This window comes from Labrus mixtus, chromosome 11, assembly GCF_963584025.1.
Source record: "Labrus mixtus chromosome 11, fLabMix1.1, whole genome shotgun sequence".
Lineage (NCBI taxonomy): Eukaryota > Metazoa > Chordata > Actinopteri > Labriformes > Labridae > Labrus > Labrus mixtus.
Genome location: NC_083622.1, coordinates 11,221,963 through 11,240,479, shown reverse-complemented (window position 1 = coordinate 11,240,479; position 18,517 = coordinate 11,221,963). Strand labels below are relative to the sequence as shown.

At 40.5% G+C, this 18,517-nt stretch overlaps 2 protein-coding genes and 1 long non-coding RNA gene across 4 annotated transcripts in view; 2 read left to right on the top strand and 1 right to left on the bottom strand.

The window, feature by feature from the left end:
- The first annotated feature begins 579 nt into the window (after positions 1-579).
- sh3bp5la (SH3-binding domain protein 5-like, a) lies at positions 580-8,717 on the top strand. Its single transcript, XM_061049991.1, has 6 exons — positions 580-1,393; positions 2,374-2,436; positions 2,843-2,971; positions 5,092-5,256; positions 6,136-6,309; positions 6,547-8,717. The coding sequence occupies exons 1-6, from the start codon at positions 1,151-1,153 to the stop codon at positions 7,090-7,092; spliced, it is 1,320 nt and encodes a 439-aa protein (XP_060905974.1). The 5' UTR covers positions 580-1,150; the 3' UTR covers positions 7,093-8,717.
- LOC132983613 (uncharacterized) overlaps positions 6,680-18,517 on the bottom strand; it is a 31,623-nt gene continuing 19,785 nt past the window's right edge. Inside the window, exon 3 of the long non-coding RNA XR_009674855.1 lies at positions 6,680-6,810. This is a non-coding gene — a long non-coding RNA (uncharacterized LOC132983613). The remainder of the gene's footprint in view (positions 6,811-18,517) is intronic.
- gabbr1a (gamma-aminobutyric acid (GABA) B receptor, 1a) overlaps positions 9,326-18,517 on the top strand; it is a 95,466-nt gene continuing 86,274 nt past the window's right edge. Inside the window, exons 1-4 of one of the 2 annotated variants that reach the window (XM_061049989.1) lie at positions 9,326-9,711; positions 10,118-10,170; positions 14,712-14,798; positions 15,091-15,155. In XM_061049989.1, the coding sequence (XP_060905972.1) occupies positions 14,720-14,798; positions 15,091-15,155 (144 nt within the window). In that variant the 5' untranslated portion in view covers positions 9,326-9,711; positions 10,118-10,170; positions 14,712-14,719. The remainder of the gene's footprint in view (positions 9,712-10,117; positions 10,171-14,711; positions 14,799-15,090; positions 15,156-18,517) is intronic. The other variant, XM_061049988.1, reaches the window with a different exon arrangement.

The following is an 18,517-nucleotide window of genomic DNA, read 5'->3' as shown; positions in this document are numbered from 1 at the left end:
ATATAAATATCAATAAACATATAATTCCATTTCCTTCATCAACACAAAGCATTGGGGATTTCGGGGTTTGTGAATTTACATTTGTGTTTGTGGAGTGAAAAAGCATCATCAAATTGAATTACAGCTATAATCGAAACAGCCAAAGATAATGTTCTTGTAGTGAAGGGCAAAGTCAGGACAGATGTTTTTTTTTTTTTTTAAACTATGAAAGAGTCTTTCCACAACTTGTATGAAAATGTACAAGAACAACATAAATAAGAGTTTGTTTCAGGATGCTTTTAAAACAAAGAACAATTTACATGTTGTCTTAAATGCCCTTTCTTTATCAAGGTAGAATCTTAAATCATTTTGAAAGAAACGTCGTTCACTTTATTTGTTAGAATAAATTACTTTTTTCCCCCCAGTCATTATTATTACTAATAAAATTACTCCAAAAATTGCTGTGGGAGGAGGTACTTCGCTTTCTTGAAACAATGCTCTGATTGTAGAATTTCTACCTTTATAGGCAGAAAAACATACTTTACCTAAAGGAGATTGAACTGGATCAGGTGGCGACACTGGCAGAGGCATAGAGAAGTTGTGTTACAGTGTAAGTGCAGAAATAAACTTGTTTCTTTCTTAGTATTTACCACAGACTGATTCCTCAAACGATGAGCTACGGAAGCCGCCCGGGTCCAAAACACTGGAACGTGTTCTACAGTGCTCTGTTTACTTCACTTGTAACGATGATGTGAGACAGAAAACGCTAGCTAGCTAGCCTAGCTAAAGTAATGGAGAACCGGTAAGGGATGGAGGAGAGAACACGTGTGATGGGGGTCAGTGTAATGTCCCCCCCTTTTACTTTTAATCTCACGATGACTATTTGTTCTCACTTTCTTGTTGCCAAGGAACCGTTAAATTCTCACTGGCGACGTTAGCCTGGTAGGTTGCTAGGCTACGCTAAGCTACAGCGAGGCTAGCTGCAGTGGGTTCGTGTTTCGGTGCCGTTTTGATATGGCACACTGCAAACTCTACACCACTCCCAACACCGGGATTTGTTTTCTTAGTTAACACTGCTGAATAACATTACATTGCTGCTGGGTAAAAAAAAATCTGCTACACCTTAGTTAACGGTGCTGCTTGTAAAAAAAAAAAAACTGTCAGGCCTGGAATGGAGCCAGGGGACTTGCGAGAGAGCCCCGCCGGGTCCGGGGAGTCAGATGCTGGGGATTGGAGGGAGGTTATTCCCGGAAGGGAGGAGGAGGAGGAGGAGGAGCAGGAGGAAGAGGTTAAAGCTACGGAAACTAATGGAAACCCTTTGGAAACGGTGGACAGAGACACCTGCGAGGACAACAAATGCGTGGGAGAACAATTACACAGTCCCTACGAGGAGGAACTGGACCCCAGAATCCAGGTATGAGACCCTGATGTTTGACGCATTTGTGATCATTTAACTCCATAAAGCTCTGATTTCAGTTTAATAAACCAGGCTGGTATTATTATTATTATTATTATAACGGAACCGGGGTGGGAAACACTGGATTGCTTTGGGAAACGCCTTACTGTGAGTGTGTTGTGTCATTAAATTGAACAATTGTGTTTTGTTTTTAATGAATGTTAATCCTCTCTGAAGAACACAGAGCTTATTTTATCACACAATAACCATTGCACAATAGCATAATAAACGTGAAGGTCACAGAGTTCAAGTCACATTATTATTATTATTATTAACTTATAGTCATAGCTTCTCATCATTAAAAAGTGCAGCCTTAAATGTAATAGGATAGGATAAAACTTTATTGATCCCCAGAGGGGAAATTCGGGCGTTACAGCAGCACAGACAAGAAAGCTCAAAAATACACATTAAACAGAATAGATAAGATAAATAAAAATAAAAACAGGGGGTATATACAGTACAAAATGAATGATGAAGTTAACTGGGGGGAATTGAGAATTGAGACAGTATTTGCAGAGAATGACAAGATAAAGTGATCAATGTAAACAGCAGAGAAGAGAGGCAGTGTTGTACCACAGTAATGCAGAGTGCAGTTATATAATATAATGTAGTATAATATAGTGCAATATGAACAATATAGTGTAATATAATGAAATGTTATATAATATGGACTAGTATAATAATATAATAAAAATATATAGAATGTACAGTATATATGTATATATATATATATATATTGATGCTTAATAATAATACAATAATACAATGATAATAATGAAGCAGGTCATGTGGGTAGTGTTTTATGTGTTTTAATATGTCAATATTAATGACAACACGTTTAACTGGAAATATTGTTATGAAGACTTTATGTGTTAGATTTGTTTTTTGCGGTACTTATTAATGGTCTAAAACAATACATTATTTATCTGTTTTCACAGGAAGAGTTGGAGCATCTTAATGAAGCCAGTGCAGAAATCAACAGACTGGAGCTGCAGTTGGATGTAAGTGATATTAAACACACATTACCCAAATAGGGACATTTGATCATTCATATCAAACTGAATAATATGGAAAACAGAAAGGAAAAAAGGCTTTGATTTGAACAACACTAAGATCTTGAGAAATGTGGAAAGATTATGTACTACCACCCTGGGATATGACTGAGAGTCTGTCTCTGTTGTTGAATATTTTAGTTGTCTACCCAGAAGGGACTAATCAATGTTGTTATTTTGTTTTCTCTATTTCTAAGCAAAAGATATGGAACGACTCTACTCTTACTATAGAAAATGTAATTGTGCTAATAATTTGGTGCTCGGTTGCAGCCATAATCCTGTGTGAAATGTAATAGTGCAGTCATTCTAATACAGTTAAATCTAATCTCCTCATTTTCATGCATTAACCTTTCAGGATGCCAGATCAGGGTACCGGAAGATTCTCACAGAGTCTGCCAGGAAGCTAAATGCTCAGAGCTCTCAGCTCGGTGGGTGCATTGAGAAAGCAAGACCTTATTATGAAGCTCGTCGTCTTGCAAAAGAGGTATTTATACACTATGTGTTTTTAAAAGTTTACATTTGTCTTTTGTGGTTAAGATGTCGCTTTGTCAAAAGCTGGTCCTGTAGCATCAAGACCTTTTTAAAAACAAATGTCTTTATCAGAGATAGAATTTACTTTTAGAGATGCAAGATTTTTTAAATTTAACCTTTATTTAAACGGGTAGTTAATCCATTGAGATCAAGATCTTATTTTTGAAATCATAATCCACATAATGTCTTTTCATTAACTACTCTTGTGGACTGTAGAGCAAACTTTTGGGGGAGCAGATTAGTGGATATGAGGTGGCTGATCCATGAAAACAAGGCAGTAATCTGGTCTAAACATAGTTTAAATCAACTTACTTGTGTTGGTCACCAGGGCTCAGTGGATGGACAAGACATGCTACTCCACCTTTAAAAAGGACTGAATTCACAGCAGGGTTCAAATAGACTTTTCTTTTAAATCTTAGTTTTGATAGGAAGTAATTTTAAATTGCCTTTACATCGGTGTAGGAATAACCAACCATCTCATCAATCGTCGGAACCAATGGCCTATCCACAAAAGCCTAAGGGGTCTCATTTATAAATGTTGCATACACACAAAACAGGGCCTGAAACTTTGTGATCAATAAAAACAAACCTAGGGGTAAAATGTGCGCACATGACCCAAACTCTGACCCATGCATAAACATGTTGGAGGGAGGAGGAATTGGTGACACAGAGAGTGAGGTGGTGAATTGAAGCCAGGTGATATAATGACGCCTCGCACACATTTTATTCAACAAAATATCAAACTTTATTGTCACATCATCAGGATTAATAAAACCAACAGTTTTCCATAAGAACATTTCAATATGAACAGAAATAATAAACATTGCTTTTCAAAAGGTCTGCAATATATGCATTTCCTAACCTTCATTCATACTAGCTGAAGCGCAGATGACCGGACTGTCTACTAACTTCATAGATGTAGAAATCTAAAGTTAAAAAAAACTTGTGGACCTAAGCGGCAGTAGTTTTTCACTGATATCCTCTAACATTGTGCATATGTCATCAAGTGGGGTTTGAGTTTTAATAAAGGTTGCTCCTTTAGGCTAAGACCCACAGTGACACCTCCCTCCCACACTTTTTGTGAAAATTAGCCAAGTGAGGAAATTAAGCCTGGACAGCTCTCACACGATCGTTACATATCCTCAGACTGAGTTTGCTATAAATAAACCTGAAATTAAAAGTTTCCTTTAAACAATCAAAACCTCTGTTTTAAAGAAGAGTGGTAGCCTCTTAATGTATAAGCACTGCAGGGACACTCGTGTGTTATGATGAAAGGTGGATGTTTTCCAATGTGTTGCCTCACTCTCTGATGTGTTCTTAAGTTTGTGATCATCCTGTTGTAGCAAACAAATGATCATCATCGTCTTAACTATCACTTCATTCACCTTGAGTTCTGTCAGAAAGTTTATTTTGATCTCCTGGCTCATGCTTTGCATTGACCTTTTAAAAGTAAAATTTGTGTGTAGAGGGCAGAATATGAGGCTGATCTACATGCAAACATTTTCAGGTGTATTGATATTCATAAATAGAGCACTGCAGGTACATTCATAGTAGTGATTCTACACTCTCTAATAAGAGCCCCCCTATGCTGCCGTAAATACCTTCAATAATTCAACTTGTCTTTACCGCTGGAAAACTATGTCGGCAAGAATGAAGATGTTCAAATCTTTGTTATGTTGCAACGAGACAAAACCTTTGATTGGACCTGGCCATTCATTTGTATATGAGATTGATTCAGTTAAAGGTTTTGTCTCCAACCCGTCATAACTGAAAATAACACAATGTCTGGAATATGAGCTAAATAAATTTCCCTTTAGAAGCACTAATTGTTTGATATTTGCATGATTGCACATTTTAAACTATTTAATATTCTTTTTACAATAAAAGGGTCTTCAATAGTTTTTTTTCTCTCTTAACGTCCCTGTGAAGTTTAAATGGAATCATGTCCATCAGGTCAATATAATTGATATACAAACATGTGGAACAAAATAATATTTGGCAGAGTCAGGAAGGGCTTGGTGTCTTTGTGATATTCCACTCCTGCACGCTGTAATAATCTGTCTGTGCTCTTAGGCTCAGCAGGAGACCCAGAAGGCGGCTTTGAGCTATGAGAGAGCGGTTTCTATGCACACGGCTGCCAGGGAGATGGTCTACGTGGCAGAGCAGGGCCTCATGGCTGATGGCAAGAACACCCTCGACCCAACCTGGCAGGAGATGCTCAATCATGCAACCTCCAAGGTAAGAAAGAAAGAAAGAGCTACACATGCTGTTCAATGTCTCCAGGTCTGGGTTAAGTAGGTCAGGTACTGTACTGCAACATGGTCCTGGTTCCTTAAAAGGGATGACGCTTGTTTTTTAGCCAGTTAAAACTAAAGAGAAAAAAAAGAATGCAAAATGTTGTGAATGCAGAAATAAGAATGAATAAAGCACAATTAGTGTAGAGCACTACTTGCTTGTTTTTTGTTGTTTATAACATACTGTAAACAAACTATAAAAATCCTTGTTAAGAGTGCTCCCATCACGCTGACAGATTCACAGTTGACCATTAGAAAACGATCCTAATCATCAGCAGAATCAGATGAGTTTTTTTCCCCCCACTCAATCGTTATTTGTCCATGTGAATTATGCTGCTGTTGTTTGTGTTTCCTGTTTTCTGCTTTATTAGTTATTTGTTATGCTTATATTTCGTTACTTGATTGGGAACAGTTCAGTATTTTTGGTTCTGATCCCTCCTTTTTAAAAACTGCTGCCTACGTTTCCCACATCACAACTTGACTGTTGCCTGTTCAGTCAGAGATTTGGGTTTTGTTTTTCTCATACTGGCGAGTGTAGCCTTGAGCAACACCGACCCTATTTCTTCACAAGTGCAGTAATACTCCCCAGGACCTGTAAATAGACTTGGTGATGTGTAAAATGTCACTTTAACTTCAACAGTCTGAGGGAGAGGTGATATGGAGCTACTCAGTGTGCTCCTCTTATTTGTTTGGTTTTGACTAATAGCAGTGGAGTAATTAACAGAAAGGGCTGCAGTCCTTGAGCACACCAGCTTTGGCTCTGTGTGTGTGTATGTGCGCGCATGCTTTTTGTTAACACAGTCCTCCTACTTGTTTTTCACAGGTGAACGAAGCTGAGGAGGAGCGACTGCGCAGTGAGAGGGAACACATGCGCGTCACGCACGCCTGTCAGGAAGCTGAAGCTCGTGTTCAGATGCTGCAAAAGTCCCTGAAAAGAGTCATTGTGAAATCCAAACCTTACTTTGAGCTCAAGGCCCAGTTCAACCACATACTGGAGGTAACACAGAAATCCAGACTCAATTAATGATTCATATAAAAATGTTTGTCAAGTGTACTAAGTTTTATTCCACTTTATAATAAACACACATAAAAAGACCAGCTTTTTTAGCTTGGCAAAGATGTTCCTGAGCTGGTGAAAATGCAGTTATTATATTCTGTCTTTAATATTTACTGGTAGGTTATGGCATAAAATCAATGTTGAAACTAATGAGGGTGTGTCTCTCTGTGTCTCCAGGAAAACAAGACCAAGGTGCTGCAGCTGGAACAGCACGTCGCCAAAGTAAAGACCCGCTACTCCATCGCCCTGAGAAACTTGGAACAAATCAGCGAGCAGATCCACGCACAGAGGGGGACGGACCAGGCCAAGGGATGCCGCCCCACTGCGTGCAGCGGGCGAAGTCCTCCTGTCGGAGCTGAGTCTGACACCAGAGTCAAGCAGGAGGTTGCAGCGTGCAGTGGTGGTGCAACAGGGACAGATCGAGTGGATGCAGCTTCAAACCTGGTGGAGAAATACAAGGAGAAAGAGAATGAAAAGGAGAGGGAGCGGGCGGGGTCGGATTCCCTGTCGGTTTTCAGCCTACAGACCATTGCTTCCGACTTGGAGAAATATGACTCCATCGAGCACCTTGGGAATCTCAGCGACGTAGGGAGCGTAACCGGGGATGAGGGGGAGAAAGAGAGAGGTGCAGTGATGGATAGAAGAGACAAGCTGATGGAATCAGCGGCCAAAGAGCGCCAGCAGCAGTTCTACAAGCAGCACCACCGAAGCTTTAGTTTGTGAAGCTTTCATAGATATAACGGCTAGGAATGCAAAACAAGTCAAATATGAGGTTTAAGAAAAGTACAAATTAGGGTTAACATCCCTGTCCTATCGGTACGAACCAAAGTATAATAGAATAAATTAGCTGCAATTGTAAAACTTGAGTTATGCTGCAGATTTAGGCGCACAACACTCGGTGTAAATAAGCTCATGTGCGTTGACTGACATTATACCTAAAGCTGATCAATAGTTAACATTGCAGCCTAGTTAGAACACTACTTCTGGCATCTAAAGAGCTTTCTGCCCTCCAGGACAAATAAACTGTATACTCACTCCCCTGTGAGGGCTTCTGGGTAGAATTTGTTCCCTGAGCATGAAGAAAAAAGCAGAGAAAGATCAAAAAGCCCTGCTCGAACAGAAATATATATATAAAAAAAGAAGCATAATTTCTTTCTTTCCCAGGCTAATCGTTGATCTAATTTGGTGAGACTGGTGAAAACGAATCCCTCTGTTGTTTCCCCCTCGAGTCGTGTCATTTCATTTGCATCCACGTACAGAGGGGAGGGGTGCAGGGTCTCTGCATACACACTGAGATCCATACTCCAAAGTATTTCCCCCTTTACTCAGTTAGTTTGAAGGAAAGAATGACAAAAACGTCTCTCTGTCGATGCAGAGTTGAAAGCATGTTTGAATTCACGTTTCATGTATTTATTTCCGATAACATGCTGCAAGAGGTGCTTCGGTATTTTTGGCACGAGAGAATGCGTTTTTTGAAAATTCCTGCGATGATGACAAGAGTGAACACAGTCTGAAGACGATTGTTTCACTCTTCACTCCAACAGCATGCACTCCCGGTTGGCTATTTAAAAAGACATTTATGACGTGCATTTGGGGTAATGTGCTGACAGAAACACTGACACTAAAATAATAACGCTTAGTCATGTTTTCTTTTTACGTCTTTATGCTTTAGTCTCATGGTGTAAACGCCTTCGAAATTTGTATGATTTGGATATTGTTTGCATTTAAAAAAAGTATTCTTCCTAAGTTTGCCTTTAAAAAAACAAAACTTGCCCTTGTTGTTATTTGAAGTGTGCCTTTACACTGAACAAGCAACACATTTAGCATGAGTAGTACTTATTGCAAACTCATCTGTAGTTCTGTTTAGAACCATTTAAAGAACAACTTTGTGCCCTTTTTCTTTTAAATATAATTTGTAAAAAATTATTTTAAAAATCTGATCGCCAGGGCACCATCTCCAAGTGACACTTGAATTTCTGTTTCTTTTGAATCCTGTGATTATTGCTTCTATGATGATATTGTACTTTGATTGTCAAAGTGTGAGATGCTGAAGTCAAAGAAATGACTTGTAAATGTATGTAATTATTACAAAGCTGGAAAATATTGACATGTACAGTTACATGTGTTTTGCTGATTTGAATATTTGACTCGTTTGATTGTACAGATGTTCTGTAAACCCACAGGTTATTTAAATCAATGTTATGGTCGCAGTTTATCTGAAACACCTCCACTTCACTCCTGTCTTAAGAAATAGGCTTCAACTTTTTTGGATGCATATGTGAATTATGTCTCACTATTTCCAACTTATGCATTGTCATATCTAGAATAAATAAACCAGATAGTACTTATTTGGCTTCTTTGTTTGCTGTTGTTTGATAGTCATTTAATGGCTTGATACAGTGAGCTGAATGTCAAGAGAAAGGACAGGGTGAGGCCTGTTTTACAGATACATGAAGAGATGGTGAGCGACAGAGAGAGGTTATGTCTTCCCCAGCCTTCCTTTCAATTATTCAGCAGATGTATAAATATGAAGGAGGATGCTGATCTCAGAATAGATGGCAGAAGAGGAGCAGAGCTGGTGGGTGACTAGAAAGGAGGCGAGCACGCTCTGATTTAATAGATGACCAGTGTTGTAGAAATAACAGACTGCAGCTTCATTGACTTAACTCCAAAGAGCTTACGAAAAAAGGCTTAACAAAGTAGTAGTGACTGTTAATACCACAGCGCCATATCTGCACCTCCATCCGTGTCTAGTCCTCCCTCCGTGCTATAATCATTCACAGGAGGATAAACCCGCAAGCTTATCTGAAACCCAAATCCTCCTCGTGAGATTCATTATGATATTTTGCTTCTGTGGTGCTGGACCTCAGCGTGTTTCATATTTGAGGGAGGGGGTAGGAAAGAAGGAAAAAAAAAAAAAAAGAGGAGATAATGCGTGAGAGAGGGACTGTTACGCACAGTGCGTCTCCATCATGACGTCGTGAATTAGCTCAAGATCGTAGAGGGAGAGAGGAAAAAAAGGAGGGGAGTGTGGTGAATCGGTGTTTCGTCGTGTATGGGGATGCGTTTGTATATAGTGCATGTATGTTTTTTTGTATGGATTTTTGCCATTTCTTACCTTTGCCATGCGTAATTGCAATACACGGAGGAAATCGGAATAAGATACGTTTTGTTTTTCTAACAGCCTGTTTACGAACGGAGCAGCTTGCACCTTTATAGCCATATAATTACAGCCATAAAAGAATCGTTGCAAAGATGCATATTTTTACCAAATAATCCGACCCAGGGCTTTCCCATCCGGAGGACGCACTGTTATCTTGACTGGGCTCATCGAAAGTAATAGTAAGTACACATGCTACAGCTTTGCTTCAGGGGGGCTACATGCTACTGTTACTGTAGGGCGCTATACTAGACCATATGTATCCAGAAAAGACTAAATTCCCCATGCAGATGATCTGAACATACGCTAAATTCGTTCATCATTTTGTATGCGAATGCCATTTATTTTCGATAAGCACGGGCCAGATTTGTAACGAGTTCCTTCTTGCAAGAAAACCACCACCACCATCCTGTCTACATCTTTTTACGCCTTGGAAATAAAGAGGTTGACATAACATATTTCACATCTTTCCTTGAAGCAACAGTCAGCCAGTATACGCAGATGTCATGTTATTCTGGACGCTAGTTTAGAGAGCCATGCATATGTGGGCTATACGTGCTTGTTAACATGGTCGGCCTTCCTCCACAGGCCATCACGGATTCCCTTGTCAACAGCCGACAAGTAACTACCGGCAGCATACGGTTGGTGGCACCCTTACTGTGACCCTCACATCTCAATAGTTCATGCTTAACCATGCACAAAATACAGCATCTGAGTCTGTGTGCACACCCCCCCTCCCCCTCCTGTGGACCTGTCCCCTGCTTAAAAATAGCCGCTACATGCATCTCAGTGTGAAGTGTGAGCTGTGTTTGCGGCTGTAATGGACCCTTTTCCTTTGCAGCTTCCGGCATTACAAGCACACAAGGAAGTAGGCAGTGCCTGTGCAGGAGTGGCATCAAAGGTGCAAGTGAAATTAGATGGGCTGTAGGTGTTTTTGTAGGAAGGTGTTGCAATGCTTTTGGAGCCGCTGAGGCGCTGTCCGTGGTGCTGAAGTCCTTAATTGGGTTTAAAGCTTGAGGCTATACTGTAGTTTTACAGACCCTCTTCCCTCTCTCTGCTCAGTGCTACTGCAGCCTCATAGCTGGTGGTGTTAGCAGGTCCCCCCCCCCCCCCCCCCCTCACTGCTGCTCAGGCTGCCTCATCTTTGCTACACTCACTCACGTATTTTTCTTTTATCCAGCTCAGTGTGTGAGCACTGATATTAATGAATCCTGCTGGGCCGTCCTTTCTTCCCCTCTTCTCTCCCCTCCCTCCTTCCTTCCCACACATGCAGGACAAAAGCACACACTGTACACTGCCAACACACACACCTACACCAATACACACACACACACACACACACACACACATAGTACACACTCTCTGGTGGTGTCTACCTCCTGCATGCTTCTTGTCAGTGAACTCTATAAATACACTGGATAATGCTAATGAAGTATCCAGCAGAGTTTGTCTGTCTTCCACAAGCGAGCCTCGCTGCCATTTGTCTCCCTCACTGTAGATCTTTGCTTTGTAATGCCCCCCAGCCCCCTCCAACCCCCATCCACTTCACCTCCCCCCCCTACCCTTGTTAAGTGTGAGTGTATCGGTCTGTTTATGTTTTTGTATGTGTGAAAGCCTCATAAAGCAACATTTATTATTAAAAACTGCAAATGAGCAGCTATATATAGAGTGTTTATCATTGATAACGGGAGTCGTGTTTGTCTGTGTGTTTGTGTTTCCCCTCACACCCGTACTCCAGGCACTGTGGCTCACAGGACTCAGGGGTCTTAAGAGGTTTTACTGGTTCGCTGAGCAACGCTCTCTCTGGTCTTGTGAAATCTGCACATGAGGTTTAGGATGGGTTAGGTTTCACAAGATACATGTATCTGCCATAATTTGTACTTTTTGTAAGACTGTGCTCTCCCTTCACACGACTACTGCTCCCCCAGAAGCTACTTCGACCCCCCCCCCCCCCCTCCTTAAGGGTAATTTACATGAGTTTTTAATATCTAGGGTCAATGGAAAGACAATGTCGTATGCTTACTGTTAGCCATATGAAACAAATTCATCTTTTGGGATGGAAAACAAAAATTGGCTTTGCTTGATGTGCTTTAAACTAGATCAACCCTTCTACAAGTTACTGTAACAGTTTGCTCTGTGTGTTATTTGCTGATGTGACAGATATTATTCTTGGATTGATTTGTCATTCACCCTTAATTTAAAGGTTGACTCTTTTGGTAACTCTTTTTACAAACAGAGTACTGCTGGATATACACTTGTATTCAGTGTTTGTTTCCAGATTCTCTATTTAAGAAGCAGACCTAGCCACTGTTACGTGATCCACTGCTTTGTGGACTTCTGATTTGAAGCCTAAAGTTAGATATTTTGGCTGTCCATCTTGTTTGTTTGTTTTTGGAGTTGGAGCTGAACATGTTTGGATAACAGAGCATTTCAAAGCAGCAACCTTCAAGGTTGAGAAATGAAGCAAAGGCAGAAGTGCAAAAAAACAAAACTGCAGTTTCTCGAGTTATACCTTGAGGGCTGGCTCCAAAAAAACAAAGAATAGCCATCAGGTGTCATATTAAAATACGCAGAATTTGGCCAGTCAGCCTTCTCAGTAAGAGGAACACACCTCTGGGACACACATCACTGAAATGAAAAAAGGTTTGATGTTTTTAAAACACAAGTATGTTTCCTCTTATAATCCTCATTTTACTGTTTGTTCTTAAGAAGTCTCTTATTTATTGAGTTTAAAATGTCTGTATTTATATCTCTATTTCTGTTTTTCTTTAAGTCTAATGCTTCAGTTGTTAACCTAAAAGCTTAACCAGGGGTTACAAATTAGCCAATGGCTAGAAACTTGTATGCATGGCATCTTTCTTTATATTTCACGAATGAAGCGATTTATAAAAAAATATATTTTTAATTAAGATTTATTTTTGGGCTTTTTCGGCCTTTATTTAGAGACAGTGGATAGAGTAAAAAAATCAGGGAGGGAGAGAGTGGGGAATGACATGCAGGGAAAGGAGGCACAGGTCAGATTTGAACCTTGGAGGACTACAGCCTCCGTACATGGGCCACGCGCACTACCAGCGTCCCATAAATAATCATGTTTGGTACAAAAAATTATTTTGGGCCTCAATAGCTAATTTCTTTACTTCTACACACTATACAGGCGCTGAATTTCTTTGTAACTGATCCATTCTGATAATAGTAAGGTTAAGTTGTTGCTTACCTAAGTATAAGATTGTTTCTATACATTTGCATAATTAGGGGCGTGGCTGAGTTGACTGACAGGTGGGCTATGTTGTTACTTCTTGCCAGGAGGCTTTAGGCTTGCCTCAACTCATCCTCTCTGCCTGCTGCTTGACCCATCAAAAGTTAGGTGGAGTCAGTATTTCTATTATGGCGGCCTCCATGATGTTACTGAGACTACATCTATGTTCTGTACGGATAAAGGGGTATCGCATTGCTCCGTCTCTAACAGGAAATCACCCCTGCTTTATAGTCAGTCTCTCTTTAAATGAAGCCATAATGTACAATAGTTACATCAAACATCAAAATAACATCATGCTGTTTTGAAGAAGACCTGAAGTAAGTTAAAAGTTAAAGTTAAGTTAAAAATTTAAAGGTAGAGTCAGTACAAACATTGCAGATTGTAAACACAACATTCAAACTGAGGCCATCGCCACCAGAAGTGCACACCTACTGCAGGACTTTGCGTTAACGTTTACTGCCTTTAGCTACACTGAGAGATACCTGAGAATATGCCTATAACATTTGTTTTAAAGGAAAAGCCGATAATTTTGCATGCTAGCACAAGCTAACTGCTGGTGTTTAGCTCCTGCCTGTCCAACAGAAAGCAGGCCAACTCCGGGTCCACGGGTGAAAACTGACCAAAGGTTAAACCTTGTTTTGGAACAAGCTTTATGCTTGGAATTTTGCGTCCAATTGATGGATTGTATTCACTCCTAAACTCAGCTGCGTGCTGTCATTGGCTGGTGGAAATCCACCCACTCCCCACCCAGAAACGTCACCAGTCAACCAAAACTACAAAACATCAAAATCAAGGCAGAGGACTCCGCAGACACAGTCACCACCACACATGTATGGAGGCCCATAAGTGATGATTGGGCAGCATTACTTTTCAATAAGACTTCTTTTTGCAACCAGGGGAGTCGCCCCCTGCTGGTCGTATGAAAGAATATTTCAACACTGGCTTCACTTTTCCAAAGCAAGGAGCTACTTCCACCTCACATATACAGGCTGCTTGAAGTTTAATATGCTGGCTGAAGTGAAGCCTCCTGAGTCAGCATCAGTTGGCCTTTGTTGCACACTCCTCTGTTTGAGGCCAGGAGCTTCAGGCAACGTTAAGTGCTTCTTGCATTACACACCCATAACTCTGAGTTAGCTCCAGGTCGTTGAATTGTGGGTACTTTAAGCTGCAGTAGGTTTTGACAAAGAAAAACAATGCATGAATTTAAAAAGATGATTTTCATGAATCAGTTGTGATTATAAAGGTTTCCATCACAAGGCAGAGAAGGTTACAGGAGTGCATTGCTAAATCTGTATCCTCCTATTTTAATTTGCCTGAGAGTTTCCTTGCCAATAATAATGTGGGGTGGTTTATTTTGCCTTCAAAAAGCTGTCACGATACTTTCTGATGTGCAAAAGGAGAGTTTTTTTTAACATAGACTTCAAGCTGCCCCAGGTGCTATTCTACCCTGACATGAAAAGAACTCTATTGAGTGGTGCCTCGGTGTGAAATGATTCCATGGGCAGCCACTTTGTGAAAAATATCAGTATCAGCCATCAAAAAACCCTGGCTGAAACCGTGTACACAGGGTCTTTGAAATGAAGCCAAGCTGGCTATCAACTGAGCACGGGCTGTCTGCACTGTAAATACAAAACGAGGCAGAGGGAGAAAAGTGGACTCATCTTGCAGCTCGTGCTTTCCGTGCGCAGTCGGGCAAGCTGAAAAAGGAAGCTTTAGTGCCAAAAAGTTGATGCATCCTTTTTAGGACAGGCAGCAGTGGACCGAAAATGGCTGAATCTGAAGACTGAGCGTGTAGCTTCATTACTGTTGAAACTATTCTCAGTAACCCTTTCTTTTTAGTTTCTCGTTTCCTACTCTGTATTTCCCAAAGCCTTCACCCTCCTTGCCACTTATAACCATTTTACCTCTCTCTTCCTTTTCTTACAGATCCAGAGATGGCACGGCTATTGTTTCTGATTGTTCTCTATGCTCTTCCATCTCCTGTTGTGCCCATACATAATTCATCAACTGGAGGTAATTTGTGTGTGTGTGTGACTCTGCATGAATCTGTCAGTGTGTTTCCTGTGTGTCTGTGTATTTATATAAAAATGCATTAATGGACAAACATATCTGTGCAACGATTACTAAGTGACCTAAATGAAGGACTATCAAATGTGCAACAAGAAAGGCATCAGTTACACTGACAATATAACATATAGCTGTAATATATCTTCACTGTTTGGAAGGAGAGCTTTCCCCATCTGTTCCTGTCGTCCTTCTTCCTTCATTCTTCTTCCTCCTCTTTTTTTTTTTTTTTTTTTTACAGGCTGTGCAATCATCCGGCCTCCCAGGGATGGAGGGATCCGCTACAGAGGTCTGACACAAGAACAGGTATGAAGAGTTGGTTGACTGAGAAGTAATGTAAATAACAGAATTCAATCTTTAAATCAAGCACATTCAACTTCAGTTTGCTTTGAGATTACAGCTCACTCTGATTGAACGTTGTTCTCACTGAATTTAAAACATAAAACATGCCAGTCTGGGAAAATTCAGTAGTGACAAAAGTTGTTAAGCTGTCACAGTATCAGCTGACATTATAATTACACCATCAGATTGCATTTGTGCGGTATGCACATTGCATCTTCAGCCAATATAACCCACCACTTTGACTTTTAACCTTCAGATTTTCTTCAGGATACATTTTGTGTTATTTAGCTACTTTTAGAGGAGCTACTCCGCAGATGTTGGTACCATTAGACCGCACAAGGCTATCAGTCTATTGTTTCTAGTCTCTATGCTAAGCTAAGCTAACTGTAGTTCATTTAGCCTCCTTTTAAAGCTCATGTAAGGAAACTTCTTTGTGTGGATTTTGGTTTCCCCTGAAACGAGACAAAGTGTCTTATCGCTTTGCTAATCTCGCCCACAACATCGGTATGTAATGTTTATGTTTTCTTTTCTAGACTTTCTTGTTGAGCTTTAATGCCTTATTCCAGTGGTTTCCAACTTTTTTTCCCCTTAGAGCCCCCCCCCCCCAGGATCATACAATAAAAGTTATATATTGCTGTCAAAAATGTACAACAATTTAAATCCCAACAGATTAGACCTAAAGACACCTGTTCTAGCACAAAGACCTTTGTATAAACCATCCAGTTAGTGTGTTATCATGATTTTAATTAATACGAGCAAATCTAATCTAGACCCCCTGAGAACCCATGCTTTACTGTAGTGCATAAAGTAGGGAATCTGGGAGAGAGAGAGTGTGGAATGACATGCGGGAAAGGAGCCGTAGTTCAAACTTGAACCCGGTATTGGAGGACTATAGCCTCCGTTCATGGGGTTCGTCCAAACTGCTAGGCCAATCAATGCCCCAGCATGAAGCAGTTTTTGACAAAAATCTCATCCTGCTTTCTTTTAACATTCAAACATATCACTCACTGTGAATATTTGCTAAAAATCAACAACAACAACAATTGATGTGTTCCTTTAGCATGCTGTTAATTACTTCTACACACCTACCCGATGGCAGCAGTTACAGACATTAAAATGTTACTATAAAGAAACAGTCAGTCTTGTCCCTGATATTCCTGTTTGCTTTCGTATGTCAAAAAAAAGCTTCAATCTTAATTTCAGTCTGTTTCATAGCCAGTTAAAAAACCCTCACAGGGGCTTTAACCTGACAACTTGTGGCCGTACTCTCCACAAGTAAGGAAATTATTTCCCAATATATTGACCTGTTGTGTTATTTAAAGGGACATCAGGTTACAAGCTTGCACACAGTCCGTTCCTACAAGGCAATCTGCTGGTCTGTTGGCTCATGTTTTTACCAGGGCCATCTTCCAGGATCAGCTGCAACCTTTGACCTTTGTCACATGACATCCAGCTGTCCCTCTGGTCTGTCTTCGTCTTATTCAGCTGCGAGCGGTTCAATAAAGCAGACATGTCGGATTTAATCTAAAAACACCAGAGGATTACCAGTGAGACAAGGAGAGTCTGATAAGAGCAAGCATGAATACAGATCACTAATGAGTGTGCAGGGAAATTAATAGCTGTTTCACAAGGCAGGGATGGTCTAATGAAAGGACAATATGGAGTTACATCATGGGAAATGTAGGATCCAGAGTTTTTTTTTGCCTTGACCCATATTAGACAGTATAAATCAGAATATATTGGCATGAACTTCATTAATTCTAAAAATCTTTAGTCAAAGGGGTGCTGGTTTAGTTTAGTTGGAAGTGCACGCCCTCCATGTGCAGAGGCTACCTTGTCATACTGGTCTCAGGATCTAATGCAGACCCCGACGTTATTTGGTGCACGTCGGGTGTCTGCTTGAGGCTGGTTTTCAAGAGCCCTAAAAGCAGAGGCGCTGCTGGTCAATAGGCAAGGCAGGCAACTGCTTGGTTCCCAAGGCCAGTAGGGGGCCCCGTGTGGGCTGACCAACCTTGAATCAAAGTCGTGACAGCACTCACTGCGATTGCTCTGCTAAGTGTTGCATGCTTTAATTCTGTGAAAAACAAAGTTTGTCATTGAGTTTGGAAGTGAAAAAAAGAAAGGAAGAGGAAAAAGCATCAGGACACTGGCAGACATGATTATGAACGCTGTTCTGATGGGCCCTCGATACATTTTTGCCTGGGGTCCCAATGGAGTGTAGAATCGCCACTGCCTAAAAGTCACATAAACACCACATTCAAAAATGTAAGTTTTAACAGCAAAGATTAACATGTTTACTCCCTGGTACAAAAGATGATATAGGTCTGATTACTTATTGTCCTCATGGGCACACACTCGGGTGCATTTTTGAAAAACGGCTACTTTTAGATTTTATGAACGATACGAGTTATGCATAGTTAGATGCGAGGCTGATCTGATCGACAGGTGGGCACGATGGAACGGTTTGTCAGGAGGCTTAAAACCAGGGCTGCCGCTGATGAGACTCCAAAGCCCCCTGCAGTAGCAGATGGGTCACTCAGGATTCAGCCTTAATATTTCCAGTCTATGGTCATCTCCCATTCTCTCTCCATACATGCCCTGTCTCTCTTTGCCTGTCCTTTCAAATTATGACAAAAAAAACCCAAACAATCATCAGTAATTAACTCATGTTGTATTTACTGATGAAGCACATGGGATACAGTGACAGGAAAAAAACAAGAAGAAGCTGATCTTGAGTTTAGATTTATTTGTCAAACTCTTCACCCCTTTGCTTTTTCTTAAATAGTTTTAAATGTGGTAAATGCTTCTGTGTGGTCTGGTCTAATGTAAGTAAAATCTTTACATCTAATGGAAATTATAATTTCATCTCGTGGGTGATTCTTCTTACATTCCCCCCCAAAATGTAGCCTGGAATATTTCTGTCTCTGAATAATGTGTGGTCTTCATTAGAATTTAAAATAAAGCTTGATGGGTGTGAACATTGTTTGCACTGTTTGTGCTCACAGAGGCTTTATCGAGTTTGAAATTCTCTCCTTCTCCCTGGTTGAGAAATCCAGAAGCTTTGCATATGTAAATTTTGTTTATTTCAAAAGTTTAACTGCTGGGTACAACATCCATCCTCTGTGTTTGTGCACTGAAGGGGGTTTACAGTTTGTTTCTACTGCATCGTTCTGCACACTAAATGTCACACATCCAAGTGAAGTAACAAGAGACAAATGGGACTTTAAAGCCCAAAAGACTGATATCAATTTCATACTGCAGCAAGACTAAAATTAGAAGAATGCCTGATGCTGTTTTATAGTTCAAGAAGGACAAAAAACCTCTTC